This window comes from Bombina bombina, chromosome 4 (assembly GCF_027579735.1).
Source record: "Bombina bombina isolate aBomBom1 chromosome 4, aBomBom1.pri, whole genome shotgun sequence".
Taxonomy (NCBI): domain Eukaryota; kingdom Metazoa; phylum Chordata; class Amphibia; order Anura; family Bombinatoridae; genus Bombina; species Bombina bombina.
The window spans coordinates 852,108,739-852,127,518 of NC_069502.1; the positions used below are offsets into that span (position 1 = coordinate 852,108,739).

Genomic DNA, 18,780 nt, shown 5'->3' on the forward strand with positions numbered 1-18,780 from the left:
TGAAAGAAAAAATGTGGGTTTAATGTCCCTTTAAGTTAGAAAAAGATCCAATCTTTTGCATTGTGTATTATTTCTGATTTTTTATTGTTATTTTTTTAATGCTGTTTTCTGATACTGCACTTATTTTGTTTCACATACACCTGATCAACGTATATTGTTCAGATAGGGCTACTGTGTGCTATTTGTATACTTTTATATGCTATAAAATGTTTTTATAATTGAAGTATCATATCTGTCTACTTAGTAACTATTTTAAGCTGTTGATTCAGCGCAGTGGTATTAAGTTCTCCTCATCTTTCTGAGGGGTAAATTTATATTTTCATAGTCTGTTTTTATACCACTTGCTTTATAGTTTTTTTTGTACAGCACAGAGATTACCTTTCTTTGATTTTTTACATTCCCACCACCATTTATACATCACACACTGTGCTACTGGCCCATATTGATCCTGTCATACATGTGCGTGATGTCATAACACACAGTGAGTGCCTAGAGTCATAGGCTCTTCATTATAGCTCTGGTTGCGGGAAGCAGCGGCTCGTGGGGCTCAGTATCTGGCTACTGTCACCACTCATAGGGGCAGGTGACCCTTATTTCCAATGCAGGGTCTCATGTCACTGTAAGCTGCAAGTGATAGACATAGAAACAGAGACCTTATTATCTTTATATGTAATATTCACCTTTTGTCAATATTTAGTGAGAAGCCTCATATCCCTATCACTGGCAGGTGGTTAAAATGGCAAAAGAGACCCACCCCCAAATAACACACACAGAGCATGATGATAATTATGATATATATATATATATATATATATATATATATATATATATATATATATATATATATATATATATATATATATATATATATATATATATATATATATATATTATACAAATCTCTTACATTAAAATTGGGTTATAGAAATATGAAAATGAGAAAATCAAACTGGGTTATATAACATATATTTTTATACATGGTTTAAAGACACATATAATACACTGCAGTGTATTTCAGATTTTATTAGAAGAATGTTTACAATATACTTTATAATTGCAAATGTGTTTTTTTATTTTTTTGCTATAAAATAAAATCTTTTACTCTAAACCTATTTGTGATGAAGTTAAAATAACTTTCAGCAGCAGGACCTGTGAAGCTTTGTTTTACTTAGTAACCAGCTAATGGTAATTTTATTTATTTTTTGGCACCATATAGTGGTTTCCTTCTCACATTATCTGTGATTTATGTCTATACAGGATATGTTTGTGTGAAACCTTTACTTGTTACACAGATTGAGCATAGAGAGGAGCCGTATGTGAGCAGTTTTCCAAATAACAAAGGTGAGTAATAAATTCCTATGTGACAGTTTACCATGAAGTAACTTTTCTTGTTTAGTAAATGAAAGTGATGGTAAACTCACGCTTATGAATTTTAATACTTTGGATGTACTGCTCGATATGTGCACAGTGATGCCTGAATATTTTTTTAAATAAACTTTTTTTTTCTCAATTAAAATATTACTTTGAGTGCTAACGACGGCTCTGAGCCATTGCAAATTGTGTCAGTCAGGTGCTAACGACGGCTCAGAGCCGTCACTAGTACTCTCCCACCTTAAGGGAGATCTGGAGCTCCCACCCGCTCCTACCCCGGTAATCGGGCCTGTATAGTGACAGGCATCGCCGGGGCTTCACGTTTTGTGCAGTGACGTCATGCGCAATAACGTGATGATGTCACCGCGCAAGTTTATTGAAAAATCACAATGACAAGTATAGAGAAAGGGGGCATGCTGCTTAGAAGCCAGTTTCTCAGGCATCTAAGCAGCTACAGACCGCCAAGACCCACCGTTGGAAAGGTAATAGCCTAACCTTTCCAACTATATAAGTCTTGGGGATCTGGAAAAAAAAGTTAAAAAAAATATATATATTAAAAAAAATAAAAATAAACTCAAATCAGCTTAGCACCCAGGTGGGAAATTGCTTAGCACTCAAAGGGTTAAAGCAACTCCGTTACCTGCGCCCCAGCCGCCTCTGTCTGAGAATTTGATTTAAAGCAGAATCGCCAGAACAAATGTAGTTTTAGCTCCGATCTTACTGCTGCTTATAGTGAACAGTGAATCTTCCTGTCAGTAACAATTCGCTGTTCACTGCAGTAGTGAAAACAGCACATGTTTTTTTTTTCTTCTAAATTGAAGGGCTGAATGCTTTCCTGAATAGTGCCCTAATGTACTGCAACAACCCCCCCACTGTGTGCTTATAATCAATAAGGAATATGTAGCACCTTATAAATTAAAAAAAATAATAATTATAAATGTTCTTTTACTTTAAAAATACTTTTAATGACTATAGTTTTAGTGCTGTTTTCACCGCTGCAGTGAACAGTGAATTGCTACTGACAGGAAGATTGACTGTTCACTATAAGCAGCGGTGAGATCGGAGCTAAAACTGCATTTGTACAGTAGTAGTTCTGGCGATTCTGCTTTAAATCACCAGCATGTGAGCGTGCTTATACTAGACTCACATAGGGTGTATTGTGCAGTCCATATTGGACGATGCACCTGTCTGTCAAATTGAGATTGCAGAAATTCTTAGACGGAGGCGGCTGGGCACAGGTTGTGGAGTAGCTTTAAAAAGTAATATTTTCATTGAAAAAAACTTTATCTTAAAAAAAATTCAGGCATCACTGTGCGCATATCGAGGAGTACATCCAAAGTATTAAAATTCATAAGCTTGAGTTAACCATCACTTTAATCTGCTGTGGATCATATATCTTGGCTCACCCTAATAGCACTAACCAACAAAGAGTTGTTTCCTTTTAAAGAGGAGGGACAGAAACACAGAGCCTCCCCTGACACTTAATGTTATTCTTTTTATTCCGCTCGTCTAATAAGATGGGCAGTTAGCACTATTATGTGGTAACGTATTTATTTACTGGTGCAAATACCTGTATCTGGTATTTATGTGTTACTAGTAGTAACTGGAGTTGCTGCTTTCTTTCTTTTTTTTTTTACTACGCCATTATTATCCACATTTATAAGAAAATTTTGATTTTGTTCTAAATTTCTGAGAGTCTATTGAGAAGATACATGTATAGTATTAATTGTATGTTTTACTCTTTCACAACCCTTAGATAGCCAAGTGCCTTAACCACTAAATATGCTGGTCCCATATGTTCTTTATGCACTAGTTTCTGTAGTTTCTGTAGTTCCACTAATAACTCTTTGGGTTTATTGATCACCATGTTCAACCTTCTTCTGATAAGTTATGTGGAGCCTTATACAGATGTTCTATCTGAATGTAAGAACCTTAGTTACCTCCCTTATTTATTGACAAGGGGAGTTTGATCCTGAAAATAGACCTTTTTAGGAACTTATTTGCTTTGTTCCATCTTTGTTTCTGCATATTAATAATACTGTAAACCACTTTGGCCTCTTCTGATTGGTCTTCATTTAGGAAAAGACGTGGGTTTCCAGGTTCTCATCCACTGATAGAAATGTTTCATGTTAATTCGTAAAAAGCTTAGCAACATTTGTTTGATCTGAGGTCTAACATGCAGCTTGAACGGTCTGATCTGAGGCATCATGTGACAAATCACCTCCATGTGACGTATGGGATATACAATCCTACCAGGAGGGGCAAAGTTTCCCAAACCTCAAAATGCTTATAAATACACCCCTCACCACACCCACAATTCAGTTTTACAAACTTTTTTTTTTTTTTTTTTTCATTTTAACAAATAGTGATAACACATAAATAACAATTTCTGAGTCACGCAGGACCAATGCATATCCAAAAAAAAAAAAAAAAAAAAAAAAGAGAAACATATACATCCAAAATTCCGGGTCAGCATCGCCCCTATCTATTTCACAAATTCAATTCAGCTAAGATGGCTAATTTTCAAATAACTAACAACCCCTCGGGGTAAGAAGAAAAGAAAAGGAAGGAAAAAAAAAAAAAAAAAGAGAGAACATAACCCCCCCCCCTCCAGAATCACTATATACCATCATATTACCTGGGGATCAATTTTTAAAGGCGACTAATCTATCACCGCCTCATTGGTAATCCAAGTATCAGGAAAAACCTGAAGAATTACTAGTTCCGCAAAACTAATTGAGGCCACAAACGGTTTTAAAATCTGCCTTTGAAGGGAGCTTGAATATAACTTAATAACCGGTGCCCATCCAACCAAGAATTCCTTAATTTTTCTTTCAGATACTTGCGACAAATGAAAAGATTAAAAAATAATCTGAGCTTGAATGTCTCTTAAGACAAGTGACAGGCTCGGGGGGCTCTTTGTTATCCATTTTTTAAAGATGTTGAATCTCACTATTAATATAATGGTATTTAAAATGCGCATTTTAACACTCCCACCTATTACTGGAAAGAGTAACACAATGTCCTCAAAAGAAAAGAGGATGGAGCTTTCAAAGACTCTATTATACCAAAATTGGACTTTCGCCCATAATTGAGAAATTTTAGGACAGGACCATAACATATGGCGGAAATCTGCACAAATGTATCGACAATGCTCACATTTAAACACTTTGTTGGGGAAAAATTTAGACAATATAGCCGGAGAGAAATAACAATTATTTAGTAATTTCAGGTGAGATTCTTTCCAACTCACTGGAACGGGTGAACTGGCCACTAACGAGAGGCTTTTACATATTTTTCTGCGATCTATTGAAGGAATATAAGGGAACCAAAATCTAATGAATCTATCTTCATCTAGGACCCCTTGTTTGGTCAACATAATATCATAGATTAATGAGATAGATGCATCACCAACAATACATTTTTTAATACACATCTTAACCTCCGACCAGTTACCACTCCTATCAGGGCACCAATTTTGCGATCTAACAAAATGCCGGATCTGAAAATAAGCAAAGCGGTTTGACCAGGAAAGAGAATACTGCTCCTTAATGGACTCCCAAGAAAGCATCTGTAGCTCATCATTAAGAAGTTGGTGTACATATTCTAAACCTTTCACCTGCCACTCATGAAAACACTTCTGGTCAACACCAGGAGGAAATAATGGATTCCCCTTGATGGGTAAAAATTCGGAAAGGGAAGGATCCATTTTTAACAGTTTACAAAACCTATGCCATGCCACAATTATATTCCTAAAAGACAGAAGTGAAGACACCCCTGCTGGTAGAGAGCGAGGGGTACAATGCAATAGAGCTTTCAAGGACCACGGTTTAATCATGTATGCTTCACTATCCAGAGTAGTGACCAAATTAGTCTGAGAAATCCAGTCAATTGCCATTTTACATAAAGATGCATAGTTATAAAATCTAAGACAGGGTAAAGCTAACCCAGCCTCCACATATTTATGAGAAAGCCTATTTAACGAGAGTCAAGGTTTTTTAGATTTCCAAATAAACTTTGAAAACCCAGAAGACAGCTTCTCGAGATCTTTATTTAAAATCAAAAGTGGGAGATTTTGTAGATGGTACAGGATTTTTGGAAAGATTATAGTTTTGATCAGATTAATTGAAGCCGACAACAATAAAGGAAATGAAGCCCAAATCTTTAGATCATCTAGTATTTTCTGAAAGAGCCAACCGAAATTGGCCTGATACCACATTTTAGGATTACTATTAATTTCTAATCCCAGATACTTCACGATCTTTACTTCCTGAAAGATTGTGAAGGGAAGATCAGGACGCTGCTGACCGAGCCACATCAATTCACTCTTCTGCATATTAATCTTGTAGCCCGCAAATGAACTAAATAGATTAATTGTATGAATCACTTCCGGGATAGTGACGGCCGTTTTATTCAAAAATAAAAAAATGTCATCTGCATATAGCAAAATTTTCAAATTTTGGTCTCCCAAAGGAATCCCCGGTAAAATTTCATGAAGTTTAATAGCTAAGGGTTCCAAAACCATATTAAAGAGCAGGGGTGAGAGTGGGCAACCTTGCCTTGTTCCTCTGGGTAGAAGGATCTTAGGAGAGATCATACCATTGACCAGCAAATAAGAAACAGGTTTCTGGTAAATCTTTTGTACAAAATTGAAAAAATTACCCGAAAAGCCAAATTTAGATAGAGTGGTAAACATATGTCTCCAAGAGATGCAGTCAAACGCTTTGACTGCATCTAGGGTAAGGACCGCAATATCCTTAAACTCCTTCCTCTTCTTACTGATCTGTATTCCATATAAAATCAACTAATGTTATAAGTTTCCTTATATTTTTAGCAGAACTCCGGGATGGCATGAAGCCAGCCTGATCTGGATGAATCAGTTTATCTAGACACTAGACTAATCTATGGGAAATAATAGAGGCGAGAATTTTATAATCCGTATTAAGGACGGAAATAGGCCTATACGATGTAGGATCTTCCGAGTTTTTCCCTTTTTTCAGGATCAGAGAAATATTGGCTGCTGAAAAGAATGCTGAAATAGCACTACTATTTAAAAAATAACTATTGTATAAGTTTCCTAAAATAGGTATAACTTGCCTGGATAAGCTTTTATAGAACTACGCTGGTAGACCATCAGGCCCAGCTGCTTTATTAAGTTTTGCCTGGTCTATAGCCTTATCTCCTCAGCCGAAATAGGCTCATTCAGCAATTCGAGATCTTCAGTTGAAATTTTAGGGACAATAATCTGTGACCAAAAGTTCATCTGATTTTCTTCATTAAACTCCCCTTCAGCATATAATTGCTGGTAAAATTCTAAAAAAATTCTCAATCTCATCTACCTCAGAGGTACGTCTGCCCCTGTATTGGATCATGGGGATCAAGTTCTTCTTGTCCCTAGCTTTAACCAATCTTGCCAGATTTTTAGCTGAGGACCCATGAAAACCCCTAAACCGTAGGTTAATTTTTAACTCCTCCTCCTGATGTTTTTGCATTAAAAAGACATCTCTCTCCTTCTTACTATTTGAATATGTGGACCAGCTCTAGAACGATCACCACAAAATTTCTTAAAAGCATTTCGCACTTGATTAGACAATTGCCTATCCCTGGCTCGGGATTTCTTATATCTTACATCCAAGAAGCTCTTAATGTCACCCCTTAGTACAGCTTTGCCTGCTTCCCAAAAAACTTCTATTTTATGTGAGTATGAAGCATTGAACCTAGCATATTCCTCCCACCTATGTTCTAACTAGGACAAAAATCTAGGATCACTATATAGGTACCGCGGGTAAAAGAATCTGGGGAATTTACTTTGAGTTCTATCCTGAGAATGCAACACAAGAGAAATTATGGCATGGTCCGAAATTGCGATCTCTCCGATCCCTGACTCCGGTTTGCCCAACGAAAGTGACTCCGCAGCTAGGAATAAATCTATACGCGAGAATGTTCTATGGGCTTTTAGATTCACAGGTAAAACTCCGCAGATCTGGATTCTGTCTCTGCCATATGTCACAAACCTGTAATTTCTGGCAGAAGTTTAAAAAATACTTAGAACTTCTACTGTTCTCCCGTAAATTTCTACCTGCCAGCCTGTCCAATTCTGGATATAAGGTCATATTAAAGTCCCCGCCAATGACCAAATTCTCTTTAACGTACGGAAACAACTTAATTTTAATCAAGTCCCAAAAGACCCGATTAAATTTATTAGGACCATAAATATTGCACAATGTAATTTTGACATTATCTATACATATGCGAAGAATAATAAATCTGGCCTCAGGGTCAATTTCAGTCTGAATAATCTTATAGTCTAAGGATTTATTAATAAGCATCGCCACCCCACATTTCCTACCTCTAGCCGGAGAAGAAATCACTTCTCCTACCCATTTTATCTGTAATTTCTTGGCTTCCATTTCTTCGAGGTGAGTCTCCTGCAAAAACGCGATATCTGGTTTACTTCTAGCAAGAAATTTAATAATCATCTTACGTTTAATGGGTGAAGAGACCCCACCCACATTCCACGATACTAGTTTGAGCTTCATGCACTAAAAATAACTAATAACCCCCTGGACCTGAAGGAAGAGAGGAAGGTGGGGGAGAGAGGAGAGAGAGGAAAAAAAAAAAAAAAAAAAAAAAAACTTTGCCTCCCCATGGAGGTGGTGAAGTAAGTTTGTGCTTGATTTTCTTCTGTGATATGTGCTTCTCAGCATTTTGAAGCCCGATTCCTCTCAGAGTACAGTGAATGTCAGAGGGATGTGAAGGGAGTATCACCTATTGAATTCTATGGTTTTCCTTGCGGGAAATCTTTTCATAGGTTCTCTGTTATCGGTAGTAGAGATTCATCTCCTACCTCCCTTTTCAGATTGACGATATACTCTCATATTCCATTACCTCTACTGATAACTGTTTCAATACTGGTTTGGCTATCTGCTATATGTGGATGGATGTCTTTCAGTAAGTATGTTTTCATTGCTTAAGACACTCTCATCTATGGTTTATGTATTAATGTAAAGTTCTAAATATATGTATTGTACTTATATTTGCCATAAGTCAGGTTTATGTATATTTCCTTTTGCAGACTATCAGTTTCAAAATTGGGAAAAACATATTTAGGAAGTTATTTTTTTCTTACCTGGGGTATAGTATTTTCTTCGAAATTGTCTGTTTTCATTTAAATTTCTACCCAAGGTTGTGAATTTTATCAACATTAATAGGGAAATTGTTGTTCCCTCTTTGCGTCCTAATTCTAAGAATTCTTTGGAGAGATCCTTACGTTCTCTGGATGTTGTAAGAGCGTTGAAATATTATGTTGAAGCTACTAAAGATTTCAGGAAGACTTCTAATCTATTTGTTGTCTTTTCTGGTTCTAGGAAAGGTCAGAAAGATTCTGCCATTTCCTTGGCATCTTGGTTAAAGCTTTTGATTCATCAGGCTTATTTGGAGTCGGGTCAGGCCCCGCCTCAGAGAATCACAACTCATTCTACTAGATTAGTCTCCACTTTGTGGGCTTTTAAGAATGAAGCTTCAGTTGATCAGATTTGCAAAGCAGCAACTTGGTCTTCTTTGCATACATTTACTAAATTCTACCATTTTGATGTATTTGCCTCTTCGGAAGCAGTTTTTGTTTCAGTTTGATTCTTCTGCTTTTGTTTTAAGTTTTTTTTCTTTTCAATTATGAGAAACTTATTTTTTGGGTTGTGGATTTAATTTTTTCAGCGTAAAAGGGCTGTTATTTTGTTATCCCTCCCTCTCTAGTGACTCTTCTGTGGAGTTCCACATCTTGGGTATTACTATCCCATACGTCACTAGCTCATGGACTCTTGCCAATTACATTAAAGAAAACATAATTTATGTAAGAACTTACCTGATAAATTAATTTCTTTCATATTGGCAAGAGTCCATGAGACCCACCCTTTTTATGGTGGTTATGTTTTTTTGTATAAAGCACAATTATTTCCAGTTCCTTTTTTGATGCTTTTTACTCCTTTTTCTATCACCCCACTACTTGGCTATTTGTTAAACTGTGGGTGTGGTGAGGGGTGTATTTAGAGGCATTTTAAGGTTTGGGAAACTTTGCCCCTCCTGGTAGGATTGTATATCCCATACGTCACTAGCTCATGGACTTTTGCCAATATTAAAGAAATGAATTTATCAGGTAAGTTCTTACATAAATTATGTTTTTTCCCAATTGTCCTTTTCACAGAGGAAAACTTTCTTGTTGTATATTAATCTTATCCCGCCTAACAAGGTCAGTCCAGCCCTGAAATACCAAGCAATTCTCCTCTGAACAAGGAAAACAGAAACCCCAAACAATCGTTTCAGCCTTCTCTGGGCCATGTCAGACTCATATACTTCCGGAAATTCTTTCTCTGTGAAAAGCACAATTGGGTAAAAGGAAGCTACTCCTAGGTGGTAACCGGGCCATAGAACAATCTATTGATTTGTTGTTCATTCCCGGCAGACTGCTTCTCTTACTGCTTGAATTTGCATTATGTCCCTTGGGAATAGTCTATTTAAAGGACCAGTCAACACATTAGATTTGTATAATCAACAAATGCAAGATAACAAGACAATGTAATAGCACTTAGCCTGAACTTCAAATGAGTAGTAGATTTTTTTATAACAAATTTCAAAGTTATGAATATTTCCACTCCCCTTGTACCATGTGATAGCAATCAGCCAATCACAAATGCATATACGTATAGTCTGTGAATTCTTGCACATGCTCAGTAGGATCTGGTGACTCAAAAATTGTAAATATAAAAGACTGTGCACATTTTTTTTAATGGAAGTAAATTGGAAAGTTGTTTAAAATTACATGCTGTATCTGAATCATGAAGATTTTATTTAACCTGAGTGTCCCTTTAAGGCTAATGGGGAAACCAGACGTGGACTCGCCGTCCAATGTATTAGAGGGATATGGTTGCACCTCACTGACAAGGCACATAGAAGCCCGAAACAGTTGTCTGGGGTTGCCATTTCCCTTGTTTAGAGGAGAATTGCCTGGTATTTCGGGGCTGGACTGACCTTACTTAGCGGGATCAGACTGATATACTTCAGGAAAGTCTTTCTCTGTGTAAAGCACAATTGGTCAAAAAGAAGCTACTCCCAGGTTGTAACCGGGCCATAGAACAAACCATTGAGCTGTTGTTCATTCCTGGCAGACTGCTTCTTTTTCTGTTTGAATAGTCACTTCATTACCTATACTTGTTACAGACGAGCTTTGTTTAAATCACTACATAAATAGTTTTATAACTAAGTTTTCTAAAGACATACCTTGTTAGTTTAAAACATCCTCTGGGCCAGCTTAATCCTTCTTATCATGCAAATGTTACAGAAATAGTAAAGGACATACACAAAGAAATGTAATATTCACACAATACACCAGCAACAGTGTTTTTCACAGAAAATTTGCCAGCCAGGTGTCATTATCTAGCAGCTGTATGGGATCAGTGTAATGCTATAAAATTTTTTCATATTTAGAAATAGTACTTAAGGTATCCTAAGCACAAATTTATCACATAATTTAACTATATTTTGATTTAATAATAATTTGTGCACCAAAAAAAATATTAGCTAGTTTTAGTTTAATATTTGCTTAAATAGCCTAATATATTTATTACTCATGTTCTTTAGTATTATCTTTTAAATAATTTGCATTTCTCTTGTAAGATGTATCAAGTCCACGTATTCATCCTTACTTGTGGGATATTCTCTTTCCCTACAGGAAGTGGCAGAGAGAGCACCCACAGCAGAGCTGTCTATATAGCTCCCCCCTTAGCTCCACCCCCCAGTCATTCTCTCTGCCTGCTTAACTGCTAGGAAGGGCAAAGAGCTATGCGGTGACTAAAATGTTAGTTTTTTATTTCTCAAGCAAAAGTTTATTATTTTAAATGGTACCGGTGTGCACTATTTACTCTCTGGCAGAAAAGGGATGAAGATTTCTGCAAGGAGGATGATGATCTTAGCACTTTGTAACAAAGATCCACTGCTGTTCTCACAAGGCCTGAAGAGTACTGGAAAACTTCAGTTGGGAGAACAGTTTGCAGGCTAAGCTGCATATGAGGTATGTTCGGTCTATATTTTTCTAGACAGACTGTGTTAATTCTAGAAAAGACTGGCAATATCCCCATGAGGGAAGGGTAAGCTGTATTCAGACATTTTAATAGGAATTTCAGCTTGCATGAAGGGCTCATTAGTTACTGAAGGGCCTAAAGGGCTGGTGACACTGTTAGGAAAAAATGTTTTGTTTATTGATGCATTTATAACGTTTTTTGAAGGGACTAAAGGGGTCATTGTGGCTTGGTTTTGAGTTTTGTAACTCACATGGTTAATTAAGAGACACTCTGGTGTTTCTCTGATAGGCCTCAAAACATTGAGTGAGGTGGGAGGGGCCTATTTTCGCACCTCAGTTGCGCAGTTTCCTTTCCTCTGAGACATATCACTGCTTCTCCTGAGGTTCCTGCTGTGTTTGAGGGCTGTTAAAGGAGTTTTTTCCCCCCACAAATTGTTCTGAAGGGCAGGTAGGAGCCACAGCAGAGCTGTGGCAAGGTGCTGAAAGTCTTTTTTACTGGGTTTAACGTTTTTTCAATTTCTCAGATTTGCCTTTCTAGACAGGCATTACCAGTTTGTGCTCTTCCTTTCAGGTTAGCCACGGCTCCAAGAATTTTCACAAAGGTGCTAGGGTCCCTTCTGGCGGTTCTACGACCTCGGGGCATAGCAGTGGCGCCTTAACTAGATGACATCTTAATCCAGGCGTTGACTTTTCAGCTAGCCAAGTCTCACACGGACATTGTGTTGGCTTTTCTGAGATCTCACGGGTGGAAGGTGAACATAAAAAAGAGTTCTCTCTTCCCTCTTACAAGAGTTTCCTTTCTAGGGACTCTGATAGATTCGGTAGAAATTAAAATATTTCTGACGGAGGTCAGAAAATCAAAACTCTTAACCACTTGCCGAACTCTTCATTCCATTCCTTGGCCATCTGTGGCTCAGTGTATGGAGGTAATCGGACTCATGGTAGCGGCAATGGACATAGTTCCTTTTGCCCGCCTACACCTCAAACCACTTCAACTATGCATGCTGAAACAGTGGAATGGGGATTATGCAGATTTACCTCCTCAACTGCATCTGGACCAGGAGACCAGAGATTCTCTTCTCTGGTGGTTGTCTCAGGACCACCTGTCTCAGGGAATGTATTTCCACAGGCCAGAGTGGCTCATTGTAACGACAGATGCCAGCCTACTAGGCTGGGGTGCAGTCTGGAACTCCCTGAAAGCACAGGGCTTATGGTCTCGGGAGGAATCTATTCTTCCGATAAACATCCTAGAACTGAGAGCGATATTCAAGGCACTTCAGGCATGGCCTCAGCTTGCTGCGGCCAAATTCATCAGGTTTCAGTCGGACAACATCACGACTGTAGCTTATATCAATCATCAAGGAGGAACAAGGAGTTCTCTAGCGATGATGGCGGTAACCAAAATAATCCGATGGGCAGAGGATCACTCTTGCTTTCGCTCAGCAATCCACATTCCAGGAGTAGAGAACTGGGAGGCGGATTTTCTAAGTCGTCAGACTTTTCATCCGGGGGAGTGGGAACTTCATCTGGAGGTATTTGCTCAGCTGATTCAGCTATGGGGCACACCAGAATTGGATCTGATGGCGTCGCGTCAGAATGCCAAACTTCCTCGTTACGGGTCCAGGTCCCGGGATCCCAAGGCGGTACTGATAGATGCTCTAGCAGTACCTTGGTCCTTCAATCTGGCCTACGTATTTCCACTGCTTTCTCTCCTCCCACGTCTGGTTGCCAGAATCAAGCAGGAGGGAGCTTTGGTGATTCTGATAGCACCTGCGTGGCCACGCAGGACTTGGTATGCAGACCTAGTGGGCATGTCCTCGGTTCCACCGTGGACCCTGCCAATGAGGTGGGACCTTCTAATCCAAGGTCCGTTCTCGCATCCAAATCTAGTTTCTCTGCGTCTGACTGCTTGGAGATTGAACGCCTAATTCTATCAAAGCGTGGGTTCTCTGAGTCGGTCATTGATACCCTGATTCAGGCTAGAAAACCTGTCACCAGGAAGATCTATCATAAGATTTGGCGCAAATATCTTTATGTGAATCCAAAGGTTACTCGTGGAGTAAGATTAGGATTCCTAGAATATTGTCTTTTCTCCAAGAAGGTTTGGAGAAGGGATTATCAGCTAGTTCTCTTAAAGGACAAATATCTGCTTTGTCTATTCTACTAAACTTTTAGTCAGGCTTTGGTCAGAATTAAGCCTGTATTTAAGCCTGTTGCTCCACCTTGGAGCCTAAACTTAGTCCTTAGAGTTCTTCAAGGGGTTCCGTTTGAACCTATGCATTCCATAGATATTAAGCTTCTATCTTGGAAAGTTTTGTTCTTAGTTGCTATCTCTTCGGCTCGAAGAGTTTCTGAGCTATCTGCTTTACAGTGTGATTCCCCTTATCTTATTTTCCATGCAGATAAGGTGGTTTTGCGTACCAAACCTGGGTTTCTTCCTAAGGTTGTTCCTTCTCTGTGTCCTAATCCTTCATCAAAGAAGGAACGTCTGTTGCACAATCTTGATGTGGTTCGTGCTTTAAAGTTCTACTTACAAGCAACCAAAGATTTCCGTCAAACATCTTCATTGTTTGTTATTTATTCTGGTAAACGGAGAGGCCATAAGGCTACGGCTACCTCTCTTTCCTTTTGGCTGAAAAGCATCATCCGTTTGGCCTATGAGACTGCTGGACAGCAGCCTCCTGAAAGAATTGCTGCTCATTCTACTAGAGCTGTGGCTTCCACATGGGCTTTTAAAAATGAGGCTTCTGTTGAACAGATTTGTAAGGCGGCGACTTGGTCTTCGCTTCATACTTTTTCCAAATTTTACAAAATTGATACTTTTGGCTATTTTTGGGAGAAAGGTTCTACAAGCAGTGGTGCCTTCCGTTTAAGGTCCCTGTCTTGTTCCTCCCTGTATCCCACAAGTAAGGATGAATCCGTGGACTCGATACATCTTACAAGAGAAAACATAATTTATGCTTACCTGATAAATTTATTTATCTTGTGATTTATCGAGTCCACGGCCCGCCCTGTTTATTTAAGACAGGCATATATATTTTTATTTTTAAACTTTCAGTCACCACTGCACCCTATGGTTTCTCCTTTTTCTTCCTAGCCTTTGGTTGAATGACTGGGGGTGGAGCTAAGGGGGGAGCTATATAGACAGCTCTGCTGTGGGTGCTCTCTCTGCCACTTCCTGTAGGGAAGGAGAATATCCCACAAGTAAGGATGAATCCGTGGACTCGATACATCACAAGAGAAATAAATGTATCAGGTAAGCATAAATTATGTTTTTCCTGGTATATTCTTTAATATTTTTTTTCATCATTTTTCTTTCATAAAATGGTGAGAGTCCACCCGATCATCACATGTGGGATTACACTTCAGTCCACTAGGAGGAGGCAAACACACCTACATAAAAAGTTTCAAAAATTGTAAATGTAATGTAAGGTGGCGCAATCTGAATTGCTAATTCCCAATAAAGAATTTAAAAAACAAATATAAAACTTCCTTGAACTCAATATATAAAGATTATAGATCTTATGATATGTACAATCGAGCACCTGTATATTATATACTCCTGTTAAAAGTAAACCAAACTTGGCAATTAATAAAAATGTTTATTTCGTTAAAATTATCATAAAAACAAACAACTCCAAAAAGTATACTTATGAATAAATGTATCCGACACCGGTGTCAATAAATATGTGTGTCTATATATAAAAGTATGTGATTCTACAAAATAAAATGTCACATGAATTACATATGTAAAAGAAAACAGTAAATCATCAGCAACAACACATATGTTGCAATAGTGTGCAAATTGGAATAACGGCAACAATGTATTACATAAGAAATCGTAACAATAGCTATAACAATAGTATAAGCCGCTGTATTAATGCAGCAATGACCAGTAAAAAATCCGTAGTGATTTAATAGACTGTCCCAGTGTTGGTTGTTCAAATTTTAAAGATGTATAGTGATGTACGTTGATGCATATGTATTTGTTCGGCTTGGTAGCCCAGATTGTTACCTGATAGTGCTCCGTATGGACGCACTACTGATGTAGTGAGCAAAGGAGTCCCTCAGTCATTCGAAAGGATCCGACTTGTGATCTCACCTGCAGTCTCTATGCTGCGCTTTGTGTATCTGTTTGGTCCTTCGAAAGGAGTCGGCTTGGGATCTCACCTGTAGTTTCTTTGTTGCGCTCAAAGTGTCTGTTCCGGTACTCGCTGTTATAGCGGTTTCGCTCGTGAGCTTCTTTGCTGTGTATCTTCACCTTGCCACAATCAGTATGTGTACATCTTGTCTCTCAGAGATATCCGATCTTGCAGATATAGTTGGTCCGTTTAGGACGTCTTTGCTGTGAATCTTCACCACCTTACCTCGGTCTGTGATATACCGTTCGTCTCAATGAGGTGGCAGTAATAAGAGTTTTGGTCCGGGAGTGACTAAAAACGTTTACCACTCCACACCTTGTATCCTCAATCGATAAGTCTGGTAACTTTTTTTGGGATACTTTTTTAAAGGTGAGCCATATTCCCCCACCGGCCATAACAGTCACCACTTTTCTGAAACACCCCTACATAACAGAGCTTTAATCTTTTTCACTCTCCTAGAATCCCTCAGTCAGTTTTATGCGTTGAAATAAAGTGAGTAGAGTTGAGCCACGCAGTAAGAAATCTTTTCTTAGTGTGGAGATGTCACAGGCCTCTCAGGTGAAATGTGGATTTATTTCTCAATCCCCTGGTCTACAGTATGCTGCTTCTTGTGAGATCCTTGGGACTGAGTTGCACTGCCTCAGATGTGCTCGTCTAGAACATTACACATGATCACATAGCATGGGGACATATACACACACTACTCAAATTTTATATATGCAATTTGAGCACTTCTTAATTTTACACATTTTTTTCCTTCCTAAGATAGGGAGAGTCCACAACTTCATTCCTTATTGTTGAGAAATACAACACCTGGCCACCAGGAGGAGGCAAAGACACCCCAGCCAAAGGCTTAAATATCCCTCCCACTTCCTCATTACCCAAGTCATTCTTTGCCTTTCGTCTCGTTAGGAGGTGGCAGAGAAATGTGAAAAGATTCAGAGAGTCCTGAAAAAGGGTATCTGCCCTTCGAGGTAGGACTGGAGTTTTAAGTAGTCATGTTAACCTCTCAGTGAGAGTATTGATGAAAGTTAGTCTGGATTTGCAGGGAAAGTTTTTCTGCAAAACCATCCAGACTACTGCTAACAGCTCCTAAGCAATCAGTGTTGACGAGTTTCACTGCCTGCTTTCTCTCACTCAAGTCCATGTCAGGAGCGCTTCTAGAAGACTGTCACACTTGAGAGGCTGTGTTATGTTCCACAGCATGGATCCTGGAGGTAAGATTGTTTAAATTTTTACACATAAAATGCTATAACAGGGTCACAGTGTAGCTTCTTTATACCTTTTATAGGATCCAGAGTTAATATCCTCTGCAGGGGGTTTATTGAATAGTTTGGGTTAATTAATCAGTGTCACCTAGATTACAAGTTTTGTGCTATAGAGGGTGCGAAACGAACGCAACAAAAGTTGTGTTATTTCACCCTCCATAGCGCTGCCATTACAAGTTTTGAAAAAGCCGTCTTGTGCATGCGATATGGTGGTTTTAAGCTCCATACCGCACAAAATACAAACACTGCTTTGACATGCTTGTGCACGTTTTCCCCATAGATATCAATGGGGAGAAAGTGTTAGAAAAAACATAACACCTACGATCGCGGAATGAAAATCTACATAACGCAACCCTATTGATGTCTATGAGGAAAAAAGAGTTAAGTTTAAACCTAACATCCTAACATAAACCCCATGTCTAAACACCCCTAACCTGCTGCCCCCGATATCGACGACACCTAAATAAATCTATTCACCCATAATCTGATGCCCCGACATCGCCGCCACCAAAAAAATTCTATTAACTCCTAATCTGCCGCTCCCGATATCGCCGCCACTATACTAAAGTTATTGACCCCTATTCCCCCGCACCCCAACATCGCCCACACTATAATAAAGATAACCACTATTCCGCCTCTCCTCGTCATCGCCGCCACTAAATAAAGTTATTAACCCCTAATCCTTTGGCCTCCCACATCACTGCCACTAAATAAACCTATTAATCCCTAAACTGCCAGCCCTCCACATCGCCAAAAAATATGAAACTATAAACCCCTAAACCTAACACCCCGTAACTTTATATTAAAATTACAAGATCCCTATCTTTAAATAAATAAAAACCTACCTGTGCAATAAAAAAAAACTAAATTTAAATTAAACTAACTACAAATTAAATAAACTAAATTATAAATTAAAAAAAAACCTAACACTACTATAAAAATTAAATCTACAATTACAAAAAAATTAAAAAAATTCTAAAGTACAAAAAATAACAAACAAAATTATCCAAAATAAAAACAATTACACCTAATCTAATAGCCCTATAAAAATAACAAAGCCCCCCAAAATAAAAAACATCCCTAGCCTAATAAACTACCAATAGCCCTTAAAAAGGCCTTTTGTAGAGCATTGCCCTAAGTTAAACAGCTCTTTAAAAAATACAAAGACCCCCCCAACAGTAAAACCCACCACCCAACCAACCCCCCAAAATAAAAAACCTAACTCTAACAAAAACCTAATAAAAAAAACATAATTTAAAGGGACACTGAACCCAAATTGTTTCTTTCGCGATTCAGATAGAGCATGAAATTTTAAGTAACTTTCTAATTTACTCCTTTTATCAAATTTTCTTCATTCTCTTGGTATCTTTATTTGAAATGCAAGAATGTAAGTTTAGATGCCGGCCCATTTTTGGTGAACAACCTGGGTTTTCCTTGTTGATTGGTGGATACATTTATCCACCAATAAAAAAGAGCTGTCCAGAGCTCTGAACAAAAAAAAGCATAGATGCCTTCTTTTTCAAATAAAGATAGCAAGAGAATGAATAAAAATTGATAATAGGAGTAAATTAGAAAGTTGCTTAAAATTGCATGCTTTATCTGAATCTCAAAAGAAAAAATTTGGGTTCAGTGTCCCTTTAACTCCCAAATATCAAAGTTGGGATGTTTTTATTTTATATGGGCAAACTGTGTTCAGGGAGAGGACCACCTTCTGCAGAAGTGAGATACCCAAGACTTCTGATTTTTGTTGGTTAATAAGGAAGTGGGACAAGCTACCAAAGGTTTTAAATTCATGTACTAGTGCCAGTATGGAATAGGTGTATGGAATTGTTTTTATTTTGGATAATTTCGTTTGTTATTTTTTGTAATTTAGTGTTTGTTATTTTTTGTACTTTAGCATTTTTTAATTTTTTGTAATTTAGTATTT

The 18,780-nt window shown here is 38.1% G+C and overlaps 1 protein-coding gene across 3 annotated transcripts in view; it reads left to right on the forward strand.

Moving 5' to 3' along the window:
* Positions 1–18,780, forward strand: part of LOC128657287 (gastrula zinc finger protein XlCGF17.1-like) — a 97,623-nt gene that overhangs the window by 31,722 nt on the left and 47,121 nt on the right. For all 3 annotated transcript variants that reach the window (XM_053711570.1, XM_053711572.1, XM_053711571.1), the window contains one exon: positions 1,258–1,341. In XM_053711570.1, the coding sequence (XP_053567545.1) occupies positions 1,258–1,341 (84 nt within the window). The remainder of the gene's footprint in view (positions 1–1,257; positions 1,342–18,780) is intronic.